The 27,032-nt window shown below is 43.3% G+C and overlaps 1 protein-coding gene across 14 annotated transcripts in view; it reads left to right on the top strand.

Moving 5' to 3' along the window:
* LOC115208107 (calcium-dependent secretion activator 1) overlaps positions 1 to 27,032 on the top strand; it is a 161,509-nt gene that overhangs the window by 99,912 nt on the left and 34,565 nt on the right. For 9 of the 14 annotated variants that reach the window (XM_029775890.1, XM_029775903.1, XM_029775896.1 and 6 more), the window contains exons 4-12: positions 572 to 652; positions 1,036 to 1,269; positions 6,146 to 6,267; positions 13,148 to 13,259; positions 18,689 to 18,828; positions 19,494 to 19,560; positions 20,133 to 20,241; positions 20,416 to 20,628; positions 23,742 to 23,753. In XM_029775890.1, the coding sequence (XP_029631750.1) occupies positions 572 to 652; positions 1,036 to 1,269; positions 6,146 to 6,267; positions 13,148 to 13,259; positions 18,689 to 18,828; positions 19,494 to 19,560; positions 20,133 to 20,241; positions 20,416 to 20,628; positions 23,742 to 23,753 (1,090 nt within the window). The remainder of the gene's footprint in view (positions 1 to 571; positions 653 to 1,035; positions 1,270 to 6,145; positions 6,268 to 13,147; positions 13,260 to 18,688; positions 18,829 to 19,493; positions 19,561 to 20,132; positions 20,242 to 20,415; positions 20,629 to 23,741; positions 23,754 to 27,032) is intronic. The other 5 variants (XM_029775904.1, XM_029775898.1, XM_029775902.1 and 2 more) reach the window with 1 other exon arrangement.

The following is a 27,032-nucleotide window of genomic DNA, read 5'->3' as shown; positions in this document are numbered from 1 at the left end:
GACAGTGTTGCCATAAAACGGAGGGAGCCCAGTGACAAATTCCAAAGATATATGAGACCAGGGACAATGAGGAACCGGTAGTGGCTGCAGGAGGCCAGAAGGAGCTTGTCGTGGAGTCTTGTTTTGAGCACACACAGTGCATGCAGTGACGAAGGCAGAGATGTCAGCGGCCACTGCTTTCACATTTCCAGGATCCTTCTGAACATTGCCCTCAGCAATGACATATCCCAGAAAGGTGACTGTAGAGTGGTGGAACTCACACTTCTCGGGGAAAACAAGCGACACCTGGAGGGGGTGGAGACAATAATGAGTACAGGTGAAACTGATCAGGGTGTGACAGGAGCAGTGATTTGAGTTTCTACAATATTAAAATCTCTAGAAAAGTTGTGCGATGCGCACAGGTTCCTCTGTGTTGCAGTTCTGTTGTCCTGAAGAAGGCCTCGTTGGGGTCAAAACATTGCTTGATTAAACTCAGACTTGGTAGTGCCATTATGCTCTCTAATCCAACACCTGGACAAGTTTATTTAAAAATATGTGCGCAAAACACTTCTTCCTGTGTTTGACCCTCTAGTTGGACAACCTGGACGAGCAGGCTGCCCAGATCAGACGGGAGCTGGATGGACGCCTGCAGATGGCCGATCAGATTGCCAGGGTGAGTCTGATAGCCTATACATACTGCAGCAGAACAACATCAACACACTGGTTACATTGTGCAGAGCCACACATAAACCTGAATAAACCGTTTGTAAGCATCAAAACGGCTTCACGCTGCGAGTTCTCCGAGAGCTTCACTATTGTAGAAACAGTCACATTTAATATACTGTAGGCTATATCTGGTAATCTATTGAATGACATGTATTCACATTAGTGTTGACGATACAGTAATACATTATTTGGATTTGATTTTAATTTATATTATTATTATAGTGTCTTGCTTCATTGGGATGACCAGCCCATATGGACACAAAAGCTGACTTGTATGGTAAAAACCCTTCTGTAACATACTTATTGATGCGATTTCTTTCTTCTTCAAAGGGAGGCAAATTCCCCAAGTTTGTGTCGAAGGAGATGGAGCAGATGTACATAGAGGAGCTGAAGGCGTCGGTGAACCAGCTGATGGCCAACCTAGAGAGCATGCCCGTGTCCAAGGGAGGAGAGTTCAAACTGCAGAAGCTGAAGAAAGGGCACAACACCTCCATCATGGACATGGGTCAGGAGGACGAGAACACACTGTCCAAGTCTGATGTGGTGCTCTCCTTTACTCTGGAGGTAGGAACCCTAACCACTGCCCTAAATCTAGCCTGAACCCTAACTCCAACCCTAACACTAAGCCTTGCCAAGTCTGAAGTCATGTTCTCCTGCAGTCTGGAGGTCCTAACCCTAGCCCTGACCTTAAACCTGACCTTAACCTTAACCCTGTCCAAGTATGATGTGGTGCTCCTCTTGACTATGGAGGTGCTAACCCTAGCCCTGACCCTTCACCTGGCACTAGCCCTAACCCTGTCTAGGAAGGATAAGACCTCAGCATTTTGGCATTATGAGAGAATATCCTAAATACATTGTTACCCTTTCTGTAATGTGATTTTCCCAGTCACAAAGAAGTCACACTGTAAGCACAAGTCCATTTGAATAGAGATTAATACCATACAAATGTTCTATAGAAACAGTACCTCAGAGAGCTCCACCCTATTATCCCGAGCTTCTCGCTCTCAGACAGACCTTTTCACCTGCCTCTGTCTTTATAAAGAGAATGAGTCATCATACACATTATCAACATATTTATTAACAATGGCTCTATGTTCTGCAGGGCAAGGGAAAACAGAGCCTGACATGCTCTAGCACTTTCTATTGATGTCTGTGGTGGTGATGATATAGCAATATATATATATATATCTCAGCTGGCCCTTTGGAAAACTAGATCTGATCTGCACTTTCATTGGTCTATTGATTATTTTAGCACATGAATACATTCCAGGCCAAAGTCCCAAGAAGTGTTTGCTTATAGTTATCTTCTCTCTCTAGATGTATATAATTCTAGACCAGAGCCCCTATTCACAAAACGTCTAAGAGTTGGAGTGCTGAATGATGTAGAATCAGGTCCACCCGCTTAATTGTTATGCTTTAAAAAGCCAAAATGATCCTAGATCAGCACTCCTACTCTTAGACGCTTTTGAATATAAACCCAGTATAGATTGCAAACAGATGGCCTTCTAGCCATAAAGAAAGAGAAGAAAAATAAATGAAAGCTTTCAGGAAGAACATTTTGTCGAAATGGCTCCTCTACAGTACTCCCCGATCACGAGGGTAGACTTCCGTTGTTTATTTATAAATCAGAGATCACAAGGTAGACCTGGATAATGTAGTGAACCAAAATAAAAACCTCCTTTTATAATTTCGTTGCAACTTTGTTACTCATCATTCATCATAACAAGAGTTATTATAATCTCAGAGAATTCAATGTATGCAGAAGGGCTGTTTCTGTTACCCTGGCTACTGTAGGAGAATAAGGTATTATTCTAGCATGGGCAGATTAATACTGCTCCCTCCCAGTCTCAGCAGTTGATTGTAGTGGGGAGCAGAGCAGATGTAGTGATTATGGTGCGAGGACTGAAACTACTGCTTTATAGATCAGAGAGGCTGGCCTGATTTGTAGCTTCTGTCATTGAATTTAGTAATGGGGTTTTTGGACTCCATTGTCTTTTCCTTTTTTAGTTTAGAAACGTTTGTGGAGGTTAGGTATGGTGTGGCCGCTATTAAGCTTTAGCTACTGCAGGCCTATGATATGAAGGCAGTGCGCCTCGGTGCACTTCAGGTGAGGAAGACTGTTTCAGGCCTTCCAGAGTTACTCCTATAATCTAACAATATAACACTTATCTTTACACAAAATATTTGGATTGAAAATGAACTAATGACTTTCCTTCTGTACATCTCTATCTGTATAGCAGACGCAGTAGCCACTTGACATAAAGAAATGCATGTCGGTGTCATAGCATGCCACGGGCATATCTCTATCTTTCTGGGGTTAGGACTAAACTTCTCTTCCTATATATATATATATCTCTGACAAATCTCTGACAGCTGAACCGAGAGGTGGACAATTATTGTTTCAGGAAAGTAGCCTAACTTGTCTTAGGCTGTTTTTAAGGACATCCCTTGTTTATTGATGGTGTTGGCTGGTCAATGAAAATCTTCCCTGTCATGTTGTCCAGCGCAAATTTTCCTAAAGGAAACTCTGAAATGGCATATTGTTTTTATGAAGATTTTAGAATATTCACATAAAAATCAGTCACCAATTGGATGGAAACCTAGCTATAGACACCCTAAAGAATCTGGCAAGTGCACTAGTCCAGTGTCACTTTGATTAATCCTGCACATCATGGTTAACCAGCAGCTCCAAACATCTAAAGAATAAGCTACCAGCCAATCAAGCTTGTAAGAATTGTACTTAAAGTCTTAAAAATCATTCTTTAGCCTTTTACTGCAGTGGGCTAAATCAGGGTCACACAGAGTTTTTCTTGATAGTCTTAAACATCCTTAAGCATCCTTCACTCATGCTGCCAAACATACCCTCGTAAAACTGACCATCCTACCAATCCTCGACTTCGGCGATGTCATTTACAAAATAGCCTCCAATACCCTACTCAACAAGCTGGATGCAGTCTATCACAGTGCCATCCGTTTTGTCACCAAAGCCCCATATACAACCCACCACTGCGATCTGTATGCTCTCGTTGGCTGGCCTTCACTTCATAATCGTCGCCAAACACATTGGCTCCAGGTCATCTACAAGACCCTGCTAGGTAAAGTCCCCCCTTATCTCCGCTCACTGGTCACCATAGCAGCACCCACCTGTAGCACGCGCTCCAGCAGGTATATCTCTCTGGTCACCCCTAAAGCCAACTCATCCTTTGGTCGTCTCTCCTTCCAGTTCTCTGCTGCCAACGACTGGAACGAACTACAAAAATCTCTGAAATTGGAAACACTTATCTCCCTCACTAGCTTTAAGCACCAGCTGTCAGAGCAGCTCACAGATCACTGCACCTGTACATAGCCCATCTATAATTTAGCCCAAACTACTACCTCTTCCCCTACTGTATTTATTTATTTTATTTATTTTGCTCCTTTGCACCATATTATTTATATTTGAACTTTGAACTTTCTTCAAACTACAAATCTACCATTCCAGTATTTTTCTTGCTATACTTTATTTACTTTGCCACCATGGCATTTTTTTGCTTTTACCTCCCTTATCTCACATCATTTGCTCACATTGTATATAGTCTTTTTTTTTTCTACTGTATTATTGACTGTATGTTGTTTACTCCATGTGTAACTCTGTGTTGTTGTATGTTGTCGAACTGCTTTGCTTTATCTTGGCCAGGTCGCAATTGTAAATGAGAACTTGTTCTCAACTTGCCTACCTGGTTAAATAAAGGTGAAATAAAAATAAATAAATAAATAAATCTATTTTGAAGCAAAAGTATACACCTCACACACATGGTTATGGGCTTAAAAATAAGTCAATTGTACCATGTCAGATATAAAGTTCAAATGTATTCCATTTCCAGTTTGCATTCCAATATTACACTTTATATACATCACAGAAGACTGAAATATAACAACGCCGTTTGATATAGAAACACTAGAATTTCTGCGTAATAAATAACATGAAGTTGATTAATTATGTAATTATGAAAAACAAAACTGATCCTAGATCATCACTCCTACCCTGAAAATTAACCCAGTATAGATTGCAAACAGATGGCCCTCTAGCCATAAAGAAAGAGAAGAAAAATAGATGGAAGCTTTCAGGAAGAACATTCTGCCTAAATGACTCCTCTAGAGTACTCCCCAATCACTGGGGTAGACTTCCATTGTTAAATTATAAATCACAGATCACAAGGTAGACCAGGATAATGTAGTGAAACAAAATAAATCCTCCTCTTTTAATTTCATAGCAACTTCATTAGTCATCATAATAACTCCTGTTATGATGAATGATCTAAGAGAATTCAGTATACGCAGAAGAGCTGTTTCTGTTCCCCTTGCTACTTTAGGAGAAGGAAGTATAATTTTAGCATGGGCAGATTAATACTGCTCCTTCCCAGTCCCAGCAGTTGATTGTAGTGGGGAGCAGAGCAGATGCAGTGATTATGGTGCTATTACTGAAACTACTGCTTTATAGATCGGAGAGGCTGGCCTGATTTGTAGCTTCTGTCATGGAATTTTGTGATGGGATTTTTGGCCTCCATTGTCTTTTCCTTTTTAATGGTCAAGAGTTGTAGTTCGCTTGAGTAGGCCTAAATGTTAGTATCTTTCTCTCAGTCGGGGTGTAGTGTAGTTTAAGACAGTGGTTCTCAACTGGTTTTGGGTCAGGACCCAAATTGAACCAAGTTGTCTTAGTAATATTCACATCTCAATTTTCTTTTTGCCAAAATACTGTATTTTTTATGCTATACTGGTAGTGAATGTGGCAATTATATGACAAGGGAACAACATTTGTCATTGTCAGTATTTCATATTCTTGATGGAGAATGATAATAAACTCACTGGTTTGAGACCACAAAATCAACCAAATCCACTAAATAGCGCTGGTAATATATCTATATTGAAAATAGTGTGATTGAAGAAAGATTTTTCAGAGATTAAATTTACTCACTTTTTTACCACGTTCTACCTGGTTTTAGTTGTTTAGTCATTCAGACTGGAGTATTTTTTCAATCAACATTTTCATAAGATTTTTATTCAGACACCCGCGACCCATTCAAAACCTCCCATGACCCAACTTTGGGCCACGACTCACCAGTTAAAAATTACTGGTTTAAAACATACCGTATATGTTGTTGACCAATATAGCTTAGGAGGTTAATGCATTTTACAGTAATGTATTCGTTAATGTTTTTTTTTTGAGGTTGTATGTATTTACTGTACCTTTGTTGGTTTATGTCAAGGAGATTGTTGTAGTCATGTATAGAGCACCTATATCAGTTAGGGCCCGTGCGTGAGCCTTTTCAGGAGGGTGCAATGTAACAGAATATTGCCCAGACCAGAGTAATGTCAACTCTATATTTGGTACATTTCTGCTACATTGTGAACCTTACCGCATACACCCATGGTTTCACGACCTGCTATTTGTGCCCTCCAGGTGGTGATCATGGAGGTGGTGGGCCTGAAGTCTCTGGCTCCTAACAGGATCGTTTACTGCACCATGGAGGTGGAGGGAGGGGAGAAACTGCAGACAGACCAGGCTGAGGCCTCCAAGCCAACGTAAGACCCTTCTGTCTCTTTCTCTGTCTGTCTCTTTCTCTGTCTGTCTCTTTCTCTGTCTGTCTCTGTCTGTCTCTGTCTGTCTCTCTTTCTCTGTGCCTCTCTCACCTCAACTCTTAACCTGCCTGAGCTTAACATCCACTGACTCATGTATTGCTCTCATGTGACCTGAATGCAGTCACCTTCTCTTCACGCTGTGATTCCTGAGTCAGCTGATCCAAGTGTGAAAGGACGCTCCCAGTGTAATCCTCCATTTAGAACAGTCTGTCTCCATGGGAATTAAAGGCAGGTCAGATGATGAGTGAAAAGATAACACCGGCAAAGCCCCCCATTTCAGGATGAGAGCTTTCCAAAAAGGTTCTCCTTGGAACACCTCAAGTTCACCGAGATGTGTAACCATAAACAGTAGATACATACCGAAACGATCTATTCAGGTTGAACACATTAAGTTGGTTCAGGTTCATTGTGGTCACAGCCTTTCATCAACCCTTCCTGAATGTTAAAAGTGGTGATGTTAATGATGAAGGAATTAATGTGACTGTGAATGGGCGTTCGCAGACTGGATCCTGAGTCTGTCTGCTGTTATAAAGGAAGCCGTCTGTAATGTTACAGTGTGTCTGTGATGCCAGCCTCTCTCCAGTGATGTGATGTTCAGCTCGTGATTATGAACTATTTTAGAGACTCGTCCTCTTGCTCTCTCACAGATTCAAGTGCCATTTTATAATGAGAGGGAGATGAGAGAAAAAGAATAGAGAGCGAAGGGGGAGAGCAATAGATGAAGGATAGGCATGAACAGAGAAAATGACAGGATGACAAACAAAGTGGTGGAGAAAAGGGGAGAGAGATAGGGAGAGCAGCCTCTGTGTGTGTGCCCCTACTCCAGTGCTGCCAGGCGGGGAGAGTGATTAGGACATGACATCTTAATGGAGCAGGAGAGAGTCCCCCTCTAGCACTCCTGGAAATGACAAGCATCTCGTGCTGCTAGCTAGCTGTCAGCTTATCCATCGCATAAACCATCACACAGGCGCTGTTTTAAGAACCTCCTTGTACAGGATGAGACGTGTCCTGACTGATCTAGGATCTTTTCTTTTTTTTACCTTTATTTAACAATGTAAGTCAGTTAAGAACAAATTCTTATTTACAATGACAGCGTACCCCATCCGAACCCAGTTGACGCTGGGCCAATTGTGCATCACCCTATGGGATTCCCAATCACAGCCAGTTGTGATACAGCCTGTAATCGAAACAGGGTCTGTAGTGACGCCTCCAGCACTGAGATGCAGTGCCTTAGACCGCTGCGCCACTCGGGAGCCCAAATCTTGTGTTATTTAGTGTAACAAATGATCCCTGAATATAATACAGTACTGCTCTCATTCTTATTGTATATAATCATACTCAATAAATGCATGATCAATGTAGGTAGTAGAACTAAGGGGCCAATGTGAAACAGTAACATTCTGATCACATTCCCAGTGTGAGATGAGACACCACCTGGTGGTGATGGCTGTTCATGTCAGTAAGGCAGAGGAGAAAGACATTGTCACTCACAGATGCAGCTCACAGCAGGAGGAGAAACGGCAAACAGACGCTCCCACACACACACACACACACACACACACGCGCACACGCACACAGCGTCAGACTGCTGGCTCTGTCTTGTGCTGCCTGTCTCGATGATGATGATATCACATGCCATCCAATCATGACACAATAACCCCTATGAACATGTTAGCATATATCTCGTTGTGTGTGTGTGTGTGCATACATGAGTGTTTGTGTGTGTCTCTGTGTGAGTGGTAGGGCTCCCTCAGGCTGCGCTTGCCTGTGTGGAGCGGCCGGTGCGCCAGTCTCCCACTCAGTCTCACTCTATATCCTCTCTGTAATAAATTGAAATGTTGCTTCTGCACAGCATTTTATATACCTTCTACTGCTCTCTGCTTCTACCCTTTGTACGTTCAGCCACGACAAATAGTGTCAGCTGCTATTCTCAGTCTGTCTCATAACTGAGCAGTACCTAGCTTACCCAGCCCCAGTTTATTGTTTTTACTTTACCACTTTGGTTATAAAGTTTTATTTTTTAACAACCACTTCTCACTCTTTCTGAGAGCGCCGATATCGACCTTTGGGAAAGAGGATGAGAGAAAAAGAGCAGCAGACAGAGAGAGAGAGAGAACATGAGAGATAAAGGGAAAACAGGGAAGGCAATTCTAGTGGATCTTGTGCAATTCTTCTGGGCCAGGTAGATGTTCATTTAGGCTAGGATTCAATCCAACACAGAATAACAAACAACCTGAGCACAGGGATAGACTTTTAAAGGCATTTCCAGAATGTTGGCTGATCTAACTTTCGCTGTAAAGACTGCAAATGTCATCTCAAACATAAATCAAATTCCAAATTAAATGACTGTGCACAGGATGTTTGTCTGTGTTTGTTTGCATCCTGGCCTAAAGCTACAGCCCTGTAGATGTTGAAGATGCCCATGTCTTGTGACCTGTGTCAAAAATCAAATCAAACGTTATTTATGACATGTGCCGAATACAACAGGAGTAGACCTTAATGGAAAATGTTTACTTACAAGCCCTTAAATAACAATGCCGTTCAAGAAATTGAGTTAAGAAAAAGTAACACAATAAAATAACAATAATGAGGCTATATACAGGGGGTACCGGTACCGAGTCAATGTGCGGGGGTACAGGTTAGTCGAGGGAAGTAGTCAATGTAAATAGTCCGGGTAGCCATTTGATTAATTGTTCAGCAGTCTTATAGCTTGGGGGTCGAAGCTGTTAAGGAGCCTTTTGGACCTAGACTTGGCGCTCCGGTACCGCTTGCCGTGCGGTAGCAGAGAGAACAGTCTATGACTAGGGTGACTGGAGTCTTTGACAATTTTTTTGGGCCTTCCTCTGACACCACCTAGTATATAGGTCCTGGATGGCAGGAGGCATGGGGCCCCAGTGATGTACTGGGCCGTACCCACTACCCTCTGTAGAGCCTTACGGTCAGATGCCGAGCAGTTGCCATACCAGGCGGTGATGCAAGCAGTCAGGATGCTTTCGATGGTGCAGCTATAGAACTTTCTGAGGATCTGGGGACCATTTTCAGAATCTTTTCAGTTTCCTGAGGGGGAAAGGTGTTGTCGTGCCCTCTTCACGACTGTCCTGGTGTGTTTTGGCCATGATAGTTTGTTGGTGATGTGGACGCCAAGGAACTTGAAACTCTTGACCCACTCCGCTACAGCCCCGTCGATATGAATGGGGGCGTGTTCGGCACTCCTTTTCCTGTAGTCCACGATCAGCTCCTTTGTCTCGCTCATGTTGAGGCAGAGGTTGTTGTCCTGGCACCACACGGTCAGGTCTCTGACCTCCTCCCTATAGGCTGTCTCATCGTTGTCTGTGATCAGGCCTACCACTGTTGTCATCGGCAAACTTAATGATGGTGTTGGAGTCGTGCCTGGCCGTGCAGTCATGAGTGAACAGGGAGTACAGGAGGGAACTGAGTATGCACCCCTGGGGGGCCCCCGTGTTACATTTACATTTACATTTACATTTAAGTCATTTAGCAGACGCTCTTATCCAGAGCGACTTACAAATTGGTGCATTCACCTTATGATATCCAGTGGAAAAAACCACTTTACAATAGTGCATCTAAATCTTTTAAGGGGGGGGGGGTTAGAAGGATTACTTTATCCTATCCCAGGTATTCCTTAAAGAGGTGGGGTTTCAGGTGTCTCCGGAAGGTGGTGATTGACTCCACCTTTGTGTTGAGGATCAGCATGGCAGATGTGTTGTTGCCTACACTTACCACCTGGTGGTGGCACGTCAGGAAGTCCAGGATCCAGTTGCAGAGGGAGGTATTGAGTACCAGGGTCCTTAGCATAGTGATGAGCTTTGTGGACACTATGATGTTGAACGCTGAGCTGTACTCAATGAACAACATTCTCACATAGGTGTTTCTTTTGTCCAAGTGGGAAGGGGCAGTGTGATTGAGATTGCATCATCTGTGGATCTGTTGGGGTGATATGTGAATTTGAGTCGGTCTAGGGTTTCCTTGATGATGGTTTGATGTGAGCCATGACCAGCCTTTCAAAGCATTTCATGGCTACTGACATGCCATAGGTCGGTAGTCATTTAGGCAGCTTACCTTTGCTTTCTTGGGCACAGGGACTATGGTGGTCTGCTTGAAACATGTAGGTATTATAAACTCAGTCAAGGAGAGGTTGAAAATGTCCGTGAAGACACTTGCCAGTTGGTCAGTGCATGCTCTGAGTACACGTCCTGGTAATCCGTCTGGCCCCGCGGCCTTGTGAATGTTCACCTGAATAAAGGTCTTGCTATGGAGAGCGTGATCACACAGACGTCCGGAAGAGCTGGTGCTCTCATGCGTGCTTCAGTGTTGCTTGACTCGAAGAAAGCATGAAAGGCATTTAGCTCGTCTGGTAGGCTCAGCTGGTGGGTTTCCCTTTTTCCCTTTGTAGTTTACACGCCCTGACACATCCGATGAGTGTCAGAGCCGATGTAGTAGGATGCAGTCTTTGTCCTGTATTAATGCTTTGCCTGTTTGATGGTTTGTCTTAGGGCATTGCGGGATTTCTTATAAGCGTCCAGATTAGAGCTCCTTGAAAGGGGCAGCTCTAACCTTTAGCTCGGTGGGGATGTTACCTGTAATCCATGGCTTCTGGTTGGGATATGTACGTACGGTCACTGTGGGGACGATGTCATCGATGCACTTATTGATGAAGCCGGTGACTGAGGTAGTACACTCCGGAGTGCCATTGGATGAATCCCAGAACATATTCTAGTCTGTGCTAACAAAACAGTCCTGTAGCGTAGCATCCGCGTCATCTGACCACTTCCGTATTGAACATGTCACTGGTACTTCCTACTTTAGTTTTTGCTTGTAAGCAAGAATCAGGAGGATAGAATTATGGTCAGATTTGCCAAATGGAGGGCATGGGAGAGCTTTGTATGCGTCTCTGTGTGGAGTAAAGGTGGTCTAGAGTATTTTCATCTGGTTGCCATGTGACATGCTGATAGAAATTAGGTAAAATGGATTTAAGTTTGTCTACATTAAAGTCCCCGGCTACTAGGAGCACCGCTTCTGGATGAGCATTTTCTTGTTTGCTACTGACCTTATACAGCTCGTTGAGAGTCTTAGTGCCAGCATCGGTTTGTGGTGTTAAATACACGGCTACTAAAAATATAGAAAACTCTCTTGGTAGATAGTGGGGTCTACAGCTTGTCACAAGGTACTCTACCTCAGGTGATAAATAGTGCCTCGAGACTTACTTAATATTACACATCGCCACTAGCTGTTATTGACAAATAGACACACCTCCACCCCTCGTCTTACCAGACGTAGCTGTTCTGTCCTGCCGATGCACGGAAAACCCAAGCAGCTGTATATTATCTGTGTCATCGTTCAGCCATGACTCGGTGAAACATAAGATATTACAGTTTTTAATGTCCCGCTGGTAGGATCGTCTCGAACGGAGATCATCCAGTTTATTCTCCAGTGATTGCACGTTGGCAAATAGAATAGATGGTAGAAGCGGTTTACCCACTCGCCGACTAATTCTCACAAGGCACCCCGAACTCCGCACTCTGTATTTCCGTCTTTTCTTCACGCAAATGACAGGGATTTGGGCCTGGTCTTAGAGAAGAAGTATATCCTTCACTTTGGACTCATTAAATAAAAAATATTTGACCAGTTCGAGGTGAGTAATCGCTGTTCTGATATCCAGAAGCTCTTTTTGGGTGTTAAGAGACCGACCCGTAGCACTCACGTCTGTAGCCATGAAGTGTAGCCATGAAGTGCTCCGCCACGCTGATCCTCAACACAGGCCAGGACAACAACCTCTCCCTCAACCTGATCGAGGCAAAGGAGATTATTGTGGACTACAGGGAAAGGAGGACCGAGCATGCCCCCGTTTTCATCGACGTGGCAGTAGTGGAGCCGCTTGAGAGCTTCAAGTTCCTTTGTGTCCACATCACCAACAAACTAACATAGTCTAAGCACACCAAGGCAGTTGTGAAGAGGGCCCGTCAAAACCTGATTTGGCATGGGTCCTCAGATCCTCAAAAGGTTTTACAGCTGCACCATCGAGAGTATCCTGACTGGTTGCATCACTGCCTGGTATGGCAACTGCTCAGCCTCTGACCACAAGGTACTACAGAGGGTAGTGTGTATGGCCCAGTACATCACTGGGGCCAAGCTTCATGCCATCCAGGACCTCTATACCAGGCAGAGGAAGGCCCTAAAAATTGTAAAAGACTCCAGCCACCCTAGTCATAGACTGTTCTCTCCGCTACCGCATGGCAAGCAGTACCGGAGCGCCAAGTCCAGGTCCAAGATGCTTCTAAACAGCTTCTACCCCCAAACCATAAGACTCCTGAACATCTAATCAAATGGCTACCCAGACTCTGTTATTATCTATGCATAGTCACTTTAATAAATCTACCTACATGTACATATTACCTCAACGAACCGATGCCCCCACACATTGACTCTGTACCGGTACCTCCTGTATATAGCCTTGCTATTGTTATTTTACTGCTGCTCTTTAATTATTTGTTACTTTTATTTGTTATTCGTATTGGGGGTTTTTTGTTTAATTATTTTTTTTTTTTTTTACTGCATTGTTGGTTAGGTCTTGTAAGTAAGCATTTCACTGTAAGGTCTACACCTGTTGTATTCGGCACATGTGACAAATACAATTTGATTTGATATGTGCAAAATAAGTGACAAACAATGCGAAAAAATACACAAAATAGCACAGTTGGTTAGTAGCCCGTGAAACGGCAGCCATCCCCTCGGCGCCACTATGCAAGAATGTAGTGAAGGTCACATGCTTCTGACGTGTGTGTGTGTGTGTTTTGTGTTTCAGCTGGGGGACCCAGGGAGACTTCACCACCACACACCCCCTCCCGGCCGTCAAGGTGAAACTGTTTACAGAAAGCACTGGAGTTCTGGCCCTGGAGGATAAAGAGCTGGGCAGGGTAACACAATCTTTGATCTCTCTCTCTCTCTCTCTCTCTCTCTCTCTCGCTCTCCTCTCTCTTTCGACAGATTTCATTGCTCGTGCTGTCTATTGCTCATGTTTCTTGGCTCAAACAAGTCTCTTCTTATTGGTGTCCTTCAGTAGTTGTTTCTTTGCAGCAATTTGACCATGAAGGCTTGATTCACGCAGTCTCTGAACAGTTGATGAGATGTGTCTGTTACTTGAACTCTGTGAAGCATTTATTTGGGCTGCAATTCCTGAGGCTGGTAACTCTAATGAACTTATCCTCTGCAGCAGAGGTAACTCTGGGTCTTCCTTTCCTGTGCCGTCCTCATGAGAGCTAGTTTTGTCATAGCACTTTATGTTTTTCACTTGAAGAAACTTTAAAAGTTCTTGAAATTTTCCGGATTGACTGACCTTCATGTCTTAAAGTAATGATGGACTGTCATTTCTCTTTGCTTATTTGAGCTGTTCTTACCATAATATCTGTTAGCAAATCATATCAAATCTAATTTTATTGTTCACATACACATATTTACTAGATGTTATTGCAGGTGTAGCTAAATGCTTGTGTTCCTAGCTCCAACAGTGCAGTAATATCTAACAAATCACAATAATACACACAAATCTAAAGTAAAAGAAAGGAGTTAAGAAATATATGAATATTAGGATGAGCAATGTCGGAGTGGCGTTGACTAAAATACAGTATAATAGAATACAGTATATACATATGAAATCAGTAAAGCAGTATGTAAACATTATTAAAGTGACCAGTCATTCCCTGTCTATGTATATATGGTAGCAGCCTCTAAGGTGCAGGGTATTTAACAGTCTGATGGCTTTGAGATAGAAGCTGTTTTTCTGTCTCTCAGTCCCAGCTTGGGTGCACCTGTACTGACCTCGCCTAGGGCTATCTTCTGTATACCACCCCGACCTTGTCACCTTTTAACTTTGAAGAATCTCAGAAATAAAATATATTTTGATTTGTTTAACACTTTTTTTGGTTACTACATGATTCCATATGTGTTATTTCATAGTTTTAATGTCTTCACTATTATTCTACAATGTAAAGAAAAACCATTGAATGAGTAGGTGTGTCCAAACCTTATTGTTTCAAACCTTTGCATTTTAGGCCAATACATTTCTCCTAGTTGTTGAACTGGAAGCCCAGGTGACCCCAGCCATCCATACTCTGAGCTGTTATGTCACTGAGTAGACAGTTATGCTGGATTCCACATCGACCCCTAGCCCCTAATCCCTAGGCACTCATGTAGGTCTGAGAGGATTGGATTGATAATAGCATTATGGTATTATGGTTAGGAAGTAGGGGCTAGGGTTGATTTGGAAAACCAGTATAGTATGCCATCTCCAGGTAAAGTCCCAATCCCTAAACCATACACTCTGTCACATGAGCATACACCATTCAGAGCACACATCGTTATGGGACAGAGAAAGCTGGTGTCATCAGTACTGTGTTTGTTAGCATGATGTGATGTGTAGACAGTAACCTACAGCCACCGCTGGTCCCTAGGTATGCACAGTTCTTGTTTGAAATCCCTGGTGATGAGGATTATGCAAAACTCGTTTTTAAAATTTCCCATCTGATTGATGGGGCTTCTCTGTCCTGGATTAGGCCGGTGGCGATATTAAGGAGGTGTGCTATAGCCTCATTCAAACTCTCCCTGTGGAGAAACAGGACCAATACAGTGGGCTGAGTCAGGGATGATTTTAACCCCTCACAACCAGAACATTTTGAGCTGTGACCACATTATAGTTCCTCAATGACGTATCCAGGCCACATAATGTCCACAACTGTCCTTGTATAAACTGTCCTTTCTCTTCACGTTAGACGTGTGACTGAATTGCATATGGTAAGAGTCCCCAAGCCGACTAGGTGAAAAGTCAGCTGATCTGCCCTTGAGCAAGGCACTTAACCTTAATTGCTCCTGTTTGTCGCTCTGGGTAAGGATGTCTGCTAAATGGCGTAAATGTAAGTCATGCAGAGATGTCTTAATCATCTGTTTGCTCCGCTCTCCTGTCCTCTAATGCAGAGAGAGAGCCCTGCAACGTCCTGTAATAGTGTGCCTAGGCTGCACACGGGGCACGGACGTCAGTTCAACATCTGGTCTTCATTGACATTTGGTTGAGTTGTCAACTAATGTGAAATTTAAAAAGAATTTAGGGTAAAAGTTGGCTGAAAAAAAAGACTAAATTCCCTTACGTTGATGACTTTTTGCAAAAAGTCAATCAGTTTTCCACATTGATTTAAGGTCATCACATAGATTTTTGTTGTTGAAATGACATGGAAACAACATTGATTCAACCAGTTTTAGCCCAGTGGGAGTGACCTTGGCTGTGATGGGGCTTTTTGATCTCCTGCTGCAGCGGCAGAGAGGCAGGCAGTCAGTCAGCCAGCCAGCCAGGCAGCAAGGCTTCATCAAAGCTCTTTAACTCAGCAAAGATAGATTACGCCCCGTCTTCAGGGAAGAAGGAAGGAGCAGAGTAGAGCGGGGACTGCTGGGCTTCGCTCTCCTTTGATATGGCTACACAGATACGCTGAGCCACTGGCTCAAACGTGACACACAGCACAGGCACACTGGGGCCTGGGCTGCCAGAGCACGATTAAGATTTAATGGAAACTCTTGTTCAGAATCATTGAGAATGCTGACTCGTGGTGCTGAATACTGACTGACTGACTGGATGGATACAGACCAGAGATCTCTCCAATAAACCTTGTGGATATGTACAGTATACTGCTTACACATGTACAGTATATCCATATCTCTCAGAGGTGGTTACATTGTTACTGTACATTTCAACTGTAATATCCAACACAGTTTTGCTTCCAACAAGATTCTCTGGTCTGATGAAACCAAGATTGAACTCTTTGGCCTAAATGCAAGCATCACGTCGGGGAAACCTGGAACCATCCTTACGGTAAAGAATGGTGGTGGCAGCATCATGCTGTGGGGATGTTTTTCAGTGGCAGGGACTGAGAGACTAGTCAGGATCGAGGGAAAGATGAACGGAGCAAAGTACAGAGAGATCCTTCATGAAAACCTACTCCAGGGCCCTCAGGACCTCAGACTGGGGCGAAGGTTCACCTTCCAACAGGACAACAACCCTAAGCACACAGCCAAGACAATGGAGGAGAGGCTGCGGGACAAGTCTCTGAATGTCCTTGAGTGGCCCAGCCAGAGCCTGGACTTGAACCTGATCGAACATCTCTGGAGAGACCTGAAAATAGCTGTGCAGCAACGCTCCCCATCCAACCTGACAGATCTTGAGAGGATCTGCAGAGAAAAATGGGAAAAACTCCCCAAATACAGGTGTGCCAAGCTTGTAGCGTCATAACCAAGAAGACTTGAGGTGGTAATCGCTGCCAAAGGTGCTTCAACAAAGTACTGAGTAGCCTCCCGAGTGGCACAGTGGCCTAAGGCACTGCATCGCGTCACTACAGATCCGGGTTTGTTCCCAGGCTGTGTCGCAGCCGGCCGCGACGTGGAAACCCATAAGGTGGCACACAATTGGCCCAGCGTTGTCCGGGTTAGGGGAGGGTTTGAACGGCTGGGATGTCCTTGTCGCATCGCACTCTAACGATTCCTTGTGGCGGCCAGGCGCATGCACACTGACTACGTTCACCAGCTGTACAGTGTTTCCTCTGACACATTGGTGCGGCTGGCTTCCAGGTTAAGTGAGCAGTGTGTCAAGAAGCAGTGCGGCTTGGCCGGGTCGTGTTTCGGAAGACACATGGCTCTCGACCTTTGCCTCTCCTGAGTCCGTACGGGAGTTGCAGCAACGGGACAAGATCACGAAATTGGAGCGAAAAAGGGATACAAAAATATAAAAATAATACTGATTAAAGGGTCTGAATACTTATTAAATGTGATATTTCTGTTTTCTTATTTTTAATACATTGGCAAAAACTTCTAAAAACCTGTTTATGCTTTGTCATTATGGGTTTATGTGTAGATTGATGAATAAGGTTGTAACAAAATGTGGAAAAAGTCAAGGAGTCTGAATGCTTTTCGAATGCACTGTATATACAAAAGTATGTGGAAATTCAAATGAATGGATTCGGCTATTTCAGCCACACCCGTTGATGACAGGTGTGTAAAATCAAGCACACCGCCATGCAATCTCCATAGACAAACATTGGCAGTAGGAAGGCCTTACTGAATAGCTCAGTGACTTTCAACGTGGCACCGTCATAGGATGCCACATTTCTAACACGTCAGTTCGTCAAATTTCTGCCCTGTTAGCGCTGTAAGTCAACTGTAAGTGCTGTTATTGTGAAGTGGAATCATCTCGGAGCAACAACGGCTCAGCCGCAAAGTGGTAGGCCACAAAAGCTCACAGAATGGGACTGTCGAGTGCTGAAGCGTGTAGCGCATAAAAAGTGGTCTGTCGTCGGTTGCAACATTCACTACCAAGTTCCAAACTGTCTCTTGAAGCAACGTCAGCACAATAACTGTTCGTCGGGAGCTTCATAAAATGAGTTTCCATGGCCGAGCAGCTGCACACTACCCTAAGATCACCATGCGCAATGCCCAGCGTCGGCTGGAGTGGTGTAAAGCTCACCGCCATTGGACTCTGGAGCCTTGGAAACACGTTTTCTTGTGTGATGAATCACGCTTCACCATCTGGCAGTCCGACGGATGAATCTGGGTTTGGCAGATGCCAGGAGAACATTTGGTGGAGGAGGAATAATGGTCTGGGCTGTTTTTCATGGTTCGGGTTAGGCCAATTAGTTCCAGAGCAGGAAAATCTTAACACTACAGCATACAATGACATTCTCAACGATTCTGTGCTTCCAACAGTTTGACAATGCACCCGTGCACAAAGCGAGGTCTATACAGAAATGGTTTGTCGAGATCAGTGTGAAAGAACTGCACTGGCCTGCACAGAGCCCTGACCTCAACCCCATTGAACCACTTTGGGACGATGTCTGCGAGCCAGGCCTAATCGCCCAACATCAGTGCCCGACCTCACTAATGCTCTTGGGGCTGAATGGAAGCAAGTTCCTGCAGCAATGTTCTAACATCAAGTGGAAAGTCTTCCCAGAAGAGTGGAGGCTGTTATAGCAGTAAAGGGGGACCAACTCCTTATATATCCCACCTGAACAGGCTGAAATGCCAGTTATTATTATTATTATTATTATTTTTATTTTTGCTCTTTTTCAAATTATCTTTCTCAAACAATAGTCTGCACTCTTAATTTTTTTTGTTTAATTTTGGCGACCCTCATTTTAAACACCACTGTCATTGTGTGTAAATATCATACAAAACAAAATAGAAAATCAAGTTTTTGAATGCACTGCCCTTTAAAAAGTCAAGGTTAAAAGTACAATTGTGTAGTCATCATCAGATATCTTAATCTCTTAATTTCTCTCTTAATCTTAATTTGTCTGATACTTTTCTCCTCCAGGTGGTCCTCCACCCAACCCCTAACAGCCCCAAGGCATCAGAGCTCCATAAGATGGCCCTCACCAAGGCCTGCCCCGACCAGAACCTTCAGATCAAACTGGCCATTCGCATGGACAAACCGCAGAACATGAAGCATTCTGGGTAAGTATGGACAAGCTCCAATACATGAAGAATTCCTGGTAAGCATGGACAAGCCGCAGAACATGAAGCACTCTGGGCAAGCAAGGGAAACCTGGTCCTATTGATCTCAATGGGACCTGGTACATTTTTAAGTCTGCTACTTTAATGCTTAACATACTCATGAGGACAGAGGAGGATCTCCAGATAGGGTTTTGTTTTGGGTTTTATTTTTACCTTTTCATCCATTTCTCTGAAACTCCTCCGGCCTCTTCCTTGGTTCCTTCTTGGCCTAATTTCTAGCTAAATGGAGAAAAAAAATACTTAGCATTGTATTGTTCTATCCCCTCTGGTGGTTACTACTGGGTTTGTTTTACATTTAGAGAGCAACAAAGACACTAGCTTCCAGGCCAACGTGACTCATTCTCACTGCGCCAACCCAGGGTCATCCACTGCAAAAAAACATCAAAACACTTACGACATTATCATATTATGAACAGTGATTAGGTCAGCCTGTCTTTTCTTTGTAGTAGGGGATACACTCCTTGCTATGAATGTAGTGTGGGCTAAACCTGCTGATTCTGTTGCTTTTGTTACAACACAGGAAACAACAATAGCCAATTGTCATACCATTGCCATGTAATCATTACATTGACATATAGTCATTGTTAAACATTGTTTTCTGGCAGGTATTTGTGGGCTTTTGGGAAGAACGTCTGGAAGCGCTGGAAGAAGCGTTTCTTCGTCCTCGTGCAGGTTGGTACATCATCAGCCTCTGAAATATAATGTCTGGTCTGGTCGAATGAAAGGTAATTCAAATGATTACATAACCAATGACATACAGTTGTGGTCAAATATATTGGCACCATTGAACTTTACAATAGAGTGCAAATGGATCAGAGTGTCTTATTTTCTCTCTTCAAAGCTGGTTGAATGGCTATTTTTCCCCTGTAGGCAACTGCAACTTGCCACAGGTGAGATGAATTAGCTAGTAAATGAGAATCACCTGCCTCCAACCAAATTAATTAGAATTCTGAATAATTTAGTCCAGGACATTTTTTTATTGGTCCTGTGCAGTTGTAAATCAAACAAATACAACACGTGTGAACACCAAAGGTTTTTTCAATTTCAACTTACATGATCAGAAATAGGGAATCGTGATTGCAACTGTATGTGGCTAAAGGGGCAGTTTTCACACACAAATATAATCACTTTTTAATCGCCTTCTTACGTTGAAAGAAGCTTGAACAATCACAGCAATTCACCATTGATCCTCTGATGTTCCTGAGCAGATGAAGTGTATGACGTGTCTGTCCTCTCTGTTGTAGGTGAGCCAGTACACCTTTGCCATGTGCAGCTACAGAGAGAAGAAGTCTGAGCCACAGGAGCTGCTACAGCTGGATGGTTACACTGTGGACTACACCGACCCCCAGCCAGGTACATATATACACACCTGCACGCACACATGCACATTCACACAGACACACACGTACAGTATGCACGCACATGCATGCATGCACAGATGGACACACACACACACAAATGCATGCACGCACACGCACACACACACACCCACACAACCTGTCCCTAAACCCTCCTCTCTGTCTCTAGGTTTGGATGGCGGCAGGGCGTTCTTCAACGCAGTGAAGGAGGGCGACACTGTGATCTTTGCCAGTGATGACGAGCAGGACCGCATCCTGTGGGTTCAGGCAATGTACCGGGCCACCGGTCAGTCCCACAAGCCCGTTCCCCCCACCCAGGTCCAGAAACTAAACTCCAAGGGGGGTGCCGCCGCTCAGATGGACGCGCCCATCTCCCAGTTCTGTAAGTAAACCAATACACAACCTCAGCATCAGATCAGCCAATCAGCAGGCAGTTTCAGGTTTCATCCCCCCAATCCAGTGACAGCTCTCACCCATAACGTTTCACTATGCCATGCGTCTCTCCCCACGTCACACTGCAGCCACATACTGTAACTGTTAAACACGTTGCGCTGTAGAACTAAAGTTAACACACGCAGGCACGTCCTCCTCATTGCTGTATCACACAGAGTACCCAGCATCTTTGGGCCCCCCTCATCGTCACCAATCAGTCACACATGACGTGTTTAAAGGTGCAACATCATATGACTCTTCCCCCATCAATCTGCTCTGTCTCTCTCTAAACATTAACCAAGCTGACAAACTAAAGAGAAACATGGAACGGCGGCCGACGACGTAGATACAGATTAAACCACTAAAATGAAACATAAAACATCAAGCTTTGCACCTTTTTAGCCTTTTGAATCCTTTTGAAACCTTTTAAATCTTTTGAGAATGTTTTGCGTTAACAGTGGTACTTAAGTGTTATGTTTGTGACACTGCTAAGGTGTCAGGGAGTATTGCCTGAACACCCCCAGACCCCAGCATGTTGTATGGTAGAAAACAACAGCTGTAACAGACAGTGATGACTTTCTGAGTCCCCGCTCAGCCCAGCCCTGTCTCGGTCCAGTCGCTGCTCAGTCAACGTTCTCTGTAGTGTTAACCGTTCCTTTACTTGTACCTTTAAGCAGCCACTGGTCAGATACTGTACAGTAGCAAAGTGAAGGTAAGACTGTCTCTAGTAACGTGGCTTCTGCAACACGTACCTATCTACTTCCTGTTGTGACCGTCTCTTCTGTGTCCTCTGCCCCTTATTTAAAACACACTTTGAATCCCAGTTTAACAGTGAAATAGGACCAAAGGATTTTAGGCTAACACGATACTTGTGTATCCTAATACACTTTTCTTTTTACAAAATTATCTAAGTTACACTTTGTAAGCACACTGAAACCTGAACAGGTTGAACCTGACTTGGGAAATTAGTACCCAACTCAATTCTGTTCTTTTACAGCGCTAAAGAACTAGCCTGGTAAAACCAGACTGAATGCTGTGCTCACCAATGTTTCAGTAAGGTGAGTGCATCGTTCAGTCTGGTTAACAAGACTACTAAAGAACACTCCACAACCATAGATCCTGCTATTCAAAACCAAACATGATAACTTATTTTGGTATGCATCCTTCCTTTAGTTATGTTAACGATTATTCTAATGTCCAAGCCGTTTGGTTAGAGTTAATGGGTTGTAGAAAATGCTTTTTTCCCCTTTTATTATATTGCCATTTTTATAACCTGAAAACAATTCAGCAATAAAAACATCTATATAGGTTTTTATGCAGGAATTGCGCTATTTAGCTATCAAAAGTGTAGATGTCATTTTTGGGGGGGAGGGGTAGAAAATCTATGTTTTAATTAATTACACTGTAGTTTTCATCCGTTTCTATAAACAGAATCTATTGACAAAAAATTCCCTGTGGTCTCTCCATTGGTGTCTTTGTCGAGTATGTGATCGTTCTTCTGGTTATTTGGTTACCTCCTCTATATAAGACCAGCCATTCTGATGCCATTCAATGACCCCTCACAGTGGCACAGACCTCCTCCCTCTACCCCCCTCCTCTCTGAAACACTGTGCCACACCAAACGTACATGTTTCACCCCACCCTGGTTATCTTGAATGGCACAGGGGCCATAACATACACCACACCACCCTGTTACTCTCCTTTCTCGCTCTCTCTCGCTCCCTCTTTCTCTCTCTACCATCAGAGCTCTGCTGCCGATAATTTGTCTAGATGCTATGAAGGTTCAGGAGCACTGATTTGGAAGGATAGGAGAGTAGTCTTTAGTCCAAAGCTAATAGTGTTTTCTCATGTGCCAGCCTGCCTCCAGACTGAGTACAGTACTGTACTTACCAGAGAAGTTATGAGTGTCGCTACTCATTACCAGGCAACATCACTTTGCTTTAAGTGGACTCCCATATTCATAACCATATAATAATAAAATATTCGGATAAAAGGATAACATTAGGTGGATATGTCAGGTTTATTCCAATTGAGTTAGCCATTTAGATTGTTATTACTCTTCATTCATTTTTCCTCTAAACATTATCTTGTAAGCTGTCCAGTGCCTTCATAGATTCAGAAGAGGACACTGGCATCATTTACATAATAATAATAATAATAATAATAATAATACTAATAATAGTAGAACTAGAAGTTGTTGTTGGAGTGCTGGAGGTAACTGTAGAGTGTGGGCCAGTGCTCCTCTATTATAAACTGGAGAAAGCAAAGTGAAGCGATCATATTATGATGGCAATGTATAATGTATGTTAGAATAAGATACAGATGTAGGATCTTAATTTGATCACCCTGTTGCAGGATAACTTTCCTGAAATGCAGGACATTTACCACTTGTCGTGTATTTGAGGTTTAAAAAGGCTTGTCATTTCCACTTGGAAATGTCAGACTTGATTTTCCCTTACGAAAAATGTAAAAACGCCTACAGAAAATAATTATAATCCACATAATAATTTACATTTTCTGTTGCTGCAGGATTATTTTCCTGCTAGAGAAAACTGACTCAAATTAAAATGCAACAAATGTACTATACCTAGATCAGAATCCAGACTAAATCAACCACAGCAGAGTGATGATAACCCTTTACCCTTATCCTTTAATCTCTCTTTTTTCTGTCATGCTCTCACTGGCCCTCTATTTCCCTCTCTGTCTCTTGATTTTCTCTCGATCTTCTCTCTTTCTCTCTACCGTTCTTTTCACTCTACATCTCTCTCTCTCTCTCTCTCTCTCTCTCTCCAGCTCACATACCCACACATGCTCAGCACACCACCACCGCCCACACACCACTCTCTCTCTCTCTCTCTCTCTCTCTCTCTCTCTCTCTCTCTCTCTCATTTTGGTACAGGTTGTTGTTTTTTTAGTTGTGTTTTTCTTCCTCATGCTTTGCTTGTTACCCTTCTTTAGTATTGCAACTGCTAGGTGAGGGACACTCGTGTTTGATCTCCTCTAGCCTTGTTGCTAGTCTTTATGTTATTCTGGTTTGTCCCTTCTTACCCCGCTGTCTTCTAGCTGGACTTAAGGGTAAGTGCTTCCCTATAGCCGGCACAGCTCAGATAATCCCCAACGATTATCTGACAAATGCAACGTGCTTTCTCTCCTCTTTCCCTATCCACTTCCTCCTCTTAAGTCTCCTCGCTTCATGTCTTTAGACAGTAGAAAACTTATTTTTATGTTTGATTTCTCCTCAATCTGAGATTTGAAGTAGCTATAAACTTCCATTCTTGACGGTTTAGGATGCATGTATTTGATTCTTAGACTTATCATTTGGCTCAGTAACTATTGTAGTTTATATTCTGGTTATTATTATGTTTTTTTTGTTGTTGCATAATTGCCTTCTCTCCTTAATCTTATTGGTGTCCAAGGACCCCTCAGAGTAAAGCAGAGAGATGGCCCAATGTGACATGGTGCCATCAGAAAATAAAATACAGTAAATGACTGCTGTAGGAAATCTAGTTGTGAATCCATCAACAGTTATGGAAATTCTATTTTAGAGAGCAGTAGAGGACAGTAAGAAAAATCCCCCTAAGGGAACTTCAGAGCTTGTAATCAAGCTTTTTATTTTTATTTTTAGAAAGTCCTACACTTCTTTACATCGCTTACAAATGATTGAATATTTCCATATTGTTTAATACATTTTTCAAAGAGTAGAGCAGTTGGAAAGCTGTGACATGTTGAACATTTTGGTTGTGATTAGTTTTGGACCCTTTTAGCAGGGTGACACGGGTCATGCTTTACTTCCGAGGACTCAATTCATAGCCGTGGGAAGTAGGGGTGCTGAGGGTGCTACAGCACCCCCTGGTAAATCACCCCCCAAAAATTTGTGGAGAAAAATACTCCTCAGTGGCCATGGCTCAATTGCTTTTGGTTATTTTCTTTTGTCCTCTGTTCACGAGAGTTGGCAAATATGTACGTGGAGTATTCTGAATGCAGATGACAAGGAGTAGCCGCTGGCACCGCTCCTTACCATACAATACTCTGGAAGAACCCTCTTACTAGATGGGCCTGTAGACAGCAGCTAGCCCCCCCCCGTAGTAGCACCTCTAGGAGGGAGCAGATCTCGTTTTGGTTTCTTTTGATTGCCCTTTGATTGCCTGAACAGGTGAACACTTTTGTCATGTTTTCGTTATTGCGTTGATGGAATTACAGGACTTTTATTTCCCCCTTGCCATCTCCCAGAGAATGATTTACATGTAGTTTTGCCTCTGTCGGCTTCATGCTATAAACCGATGTACTTGCACCAAATTGTATTGCTACCCTGTTCGAGATACTCCAGTAGTTGGTATGCCTGTTAGTTGTGCTCTGTAGATGTCATGAATAAATACACTGCAACACACTCAAGTATTGTCAACTTGCAAATGCTAAGAGAAAAAGGAATGCCCAAAATGTTTTATCCAAACATTGAAAATGGAACCTTGAGATGCATGACATAACATTTTGAAACATTTTTGAAAGCACAATGAAAAGTCACACTGTTCTACAGCATGTGATAGTATTATGTTTGTCACTGAGCATTTATTAATTACTGTATTCCCCAATATTCATAATGGAAAAACAATCAAATCTTTTTAACCAATCATCTTGCCTTTAGATGATGACGTCACCATCGACAAGAACTCACTAAATATGATCATGTGCCCCCATAGTCCATTCAGTCTGTTATTCCAAAATCAAACTCCATTTCCTCATTTAAAACAAACAGAAGAGATATTCCCCACCCCCTTTCCTCCTGCCTACCTTCAAGCACTTTCTATCACACATCGTGCACCTTCACTCTGCCCCGATCGCACACTTTCTCTCACCCCCACCCTTCCCCACTGCCCCCGTAACCCTCCCACCCCGTCCGCTATCGCTTTCTTCCGCACTTTCCTGGCACTGTCTGTATCTCCCTCGTCTATTTATCTCTCTGTGTCCGAGTCGTTTCCCCCCTCCCCTTTCTCTCTCTCTTTCTCTGTGTTCATCCTTTGTTTCCTCTTACCCTTTTCATCTCATTCTCACACCCTCCCTTTTGAACTCTATCTCCCCCTACAACTTTCATTTTTCCATCATATCTATAATTTCTTCCCTGTCTCACCCCTCTCTCACCTCTCTCTTAACCTGTGCTTACCCCTCTGTGTTAGCCTTAGTTCACCCCTCTCTCCCTTTTAACTTGTGGTAGGGCCTTTTTTGTCAGTGCCTAGCAAAACCAGGGATACATAGTCTGTTGGTCTAGTTCACTCGTTTGGATGATTAAGAAACAAAACACCTCCTAATTTTACACTCTAGAACCCTTTAACAAGTACCATTGAACATGCAGCTGTCCTATCCTCATCCGTGGCCCTCCATCTACCCCTTTATCTATCCCTGTCTCTGAACATGGGGCGGACAGATGTCAGTTGAGTTCAAAGTTAGTGTTGCTATAGAACCCCCACCCCCAGCCAAGCCCAGCCTACCCCCTTATCCACCTGCCCCACCACCGTCACATTATCCTCACTTTTTTCAGTGTCACACGATTGGACATGACACCTGTCACTCACCGACGCTGAGGAGGACATGAACATCAACACCTCTTTCATCTCTCTATATGCTATGCAAGTGACGCTGCAAGTTGCCTTGTCGTTTTTTTAACATTTGTAGGCTTTTTAATGGTGTTGAATGGGCAAAAACGTAGTGCATTGGTTTTCAGTGCAAAAACATAACGAAAGGCATCTGGCAGAAGTAAATTCCTTCACAAATACAAATATAATTTTATATAGTACCAGTCAAAAGTTTTGACACAACTACTCATTCTATATTTTTACTATTTTCTACATTGCAGAATAATAGTGAAGACATCAACACTATGAAGTAACACATATAGAATCAAAAAAGTGTAAAACCAATCAAAATCTATTTTAGTTTTTAGATTCTTCAAAGTAGCCACCCTTTGTCTTGATGACAGCTTTGCACACTCTTGGCATTCTCTCAAACAGCTTCACCTGGAATGCTTTTCCGACAGTCTTGAACGAGTTCCCAATTATGCTGAGCACTTGTTGGCTGCTTTCCTTCGCTCTGTGGTCCAACTTATCCCAAACCATCTCAATTGGGTTGAGGTCGGGTGATTGTGGATGCCAGGTCATCTGATGCAGCACTCCATCACTCTTCTTCTTGGTCAAATAGCCCTTACACAGCCTGGAGGTGTGTTGGGTCATTGTCCTGTTGAAAAACAAATGATAGTCCCACTAAGCACAAACCAGAGGGGATGGCGTATCGCTGCAGAATGCTGTGGTAGCCATGTTGGTTAAGTGTGCCTTGAATTACAAATAAATAACAGACAGTGTCACC

Source organism: Salmo trutta, chromosome 14 (genome assembly GCF_901001165.1).
Source record: "Salmo trutta chromosome 14, fSalTru1.1, whole genome shotgun sequence".
NCBI classification, from domain to species: Eukaryota; Metazoa; Chordata; class Actinopteri; order Salmoniformes; family Salmonidae; genus Salmo; species Salmo trutta.
Note: the sequence above shows the minus strand (reverse complement) of the source record. Positions and strands in the feature narration are given on the sequence as shown.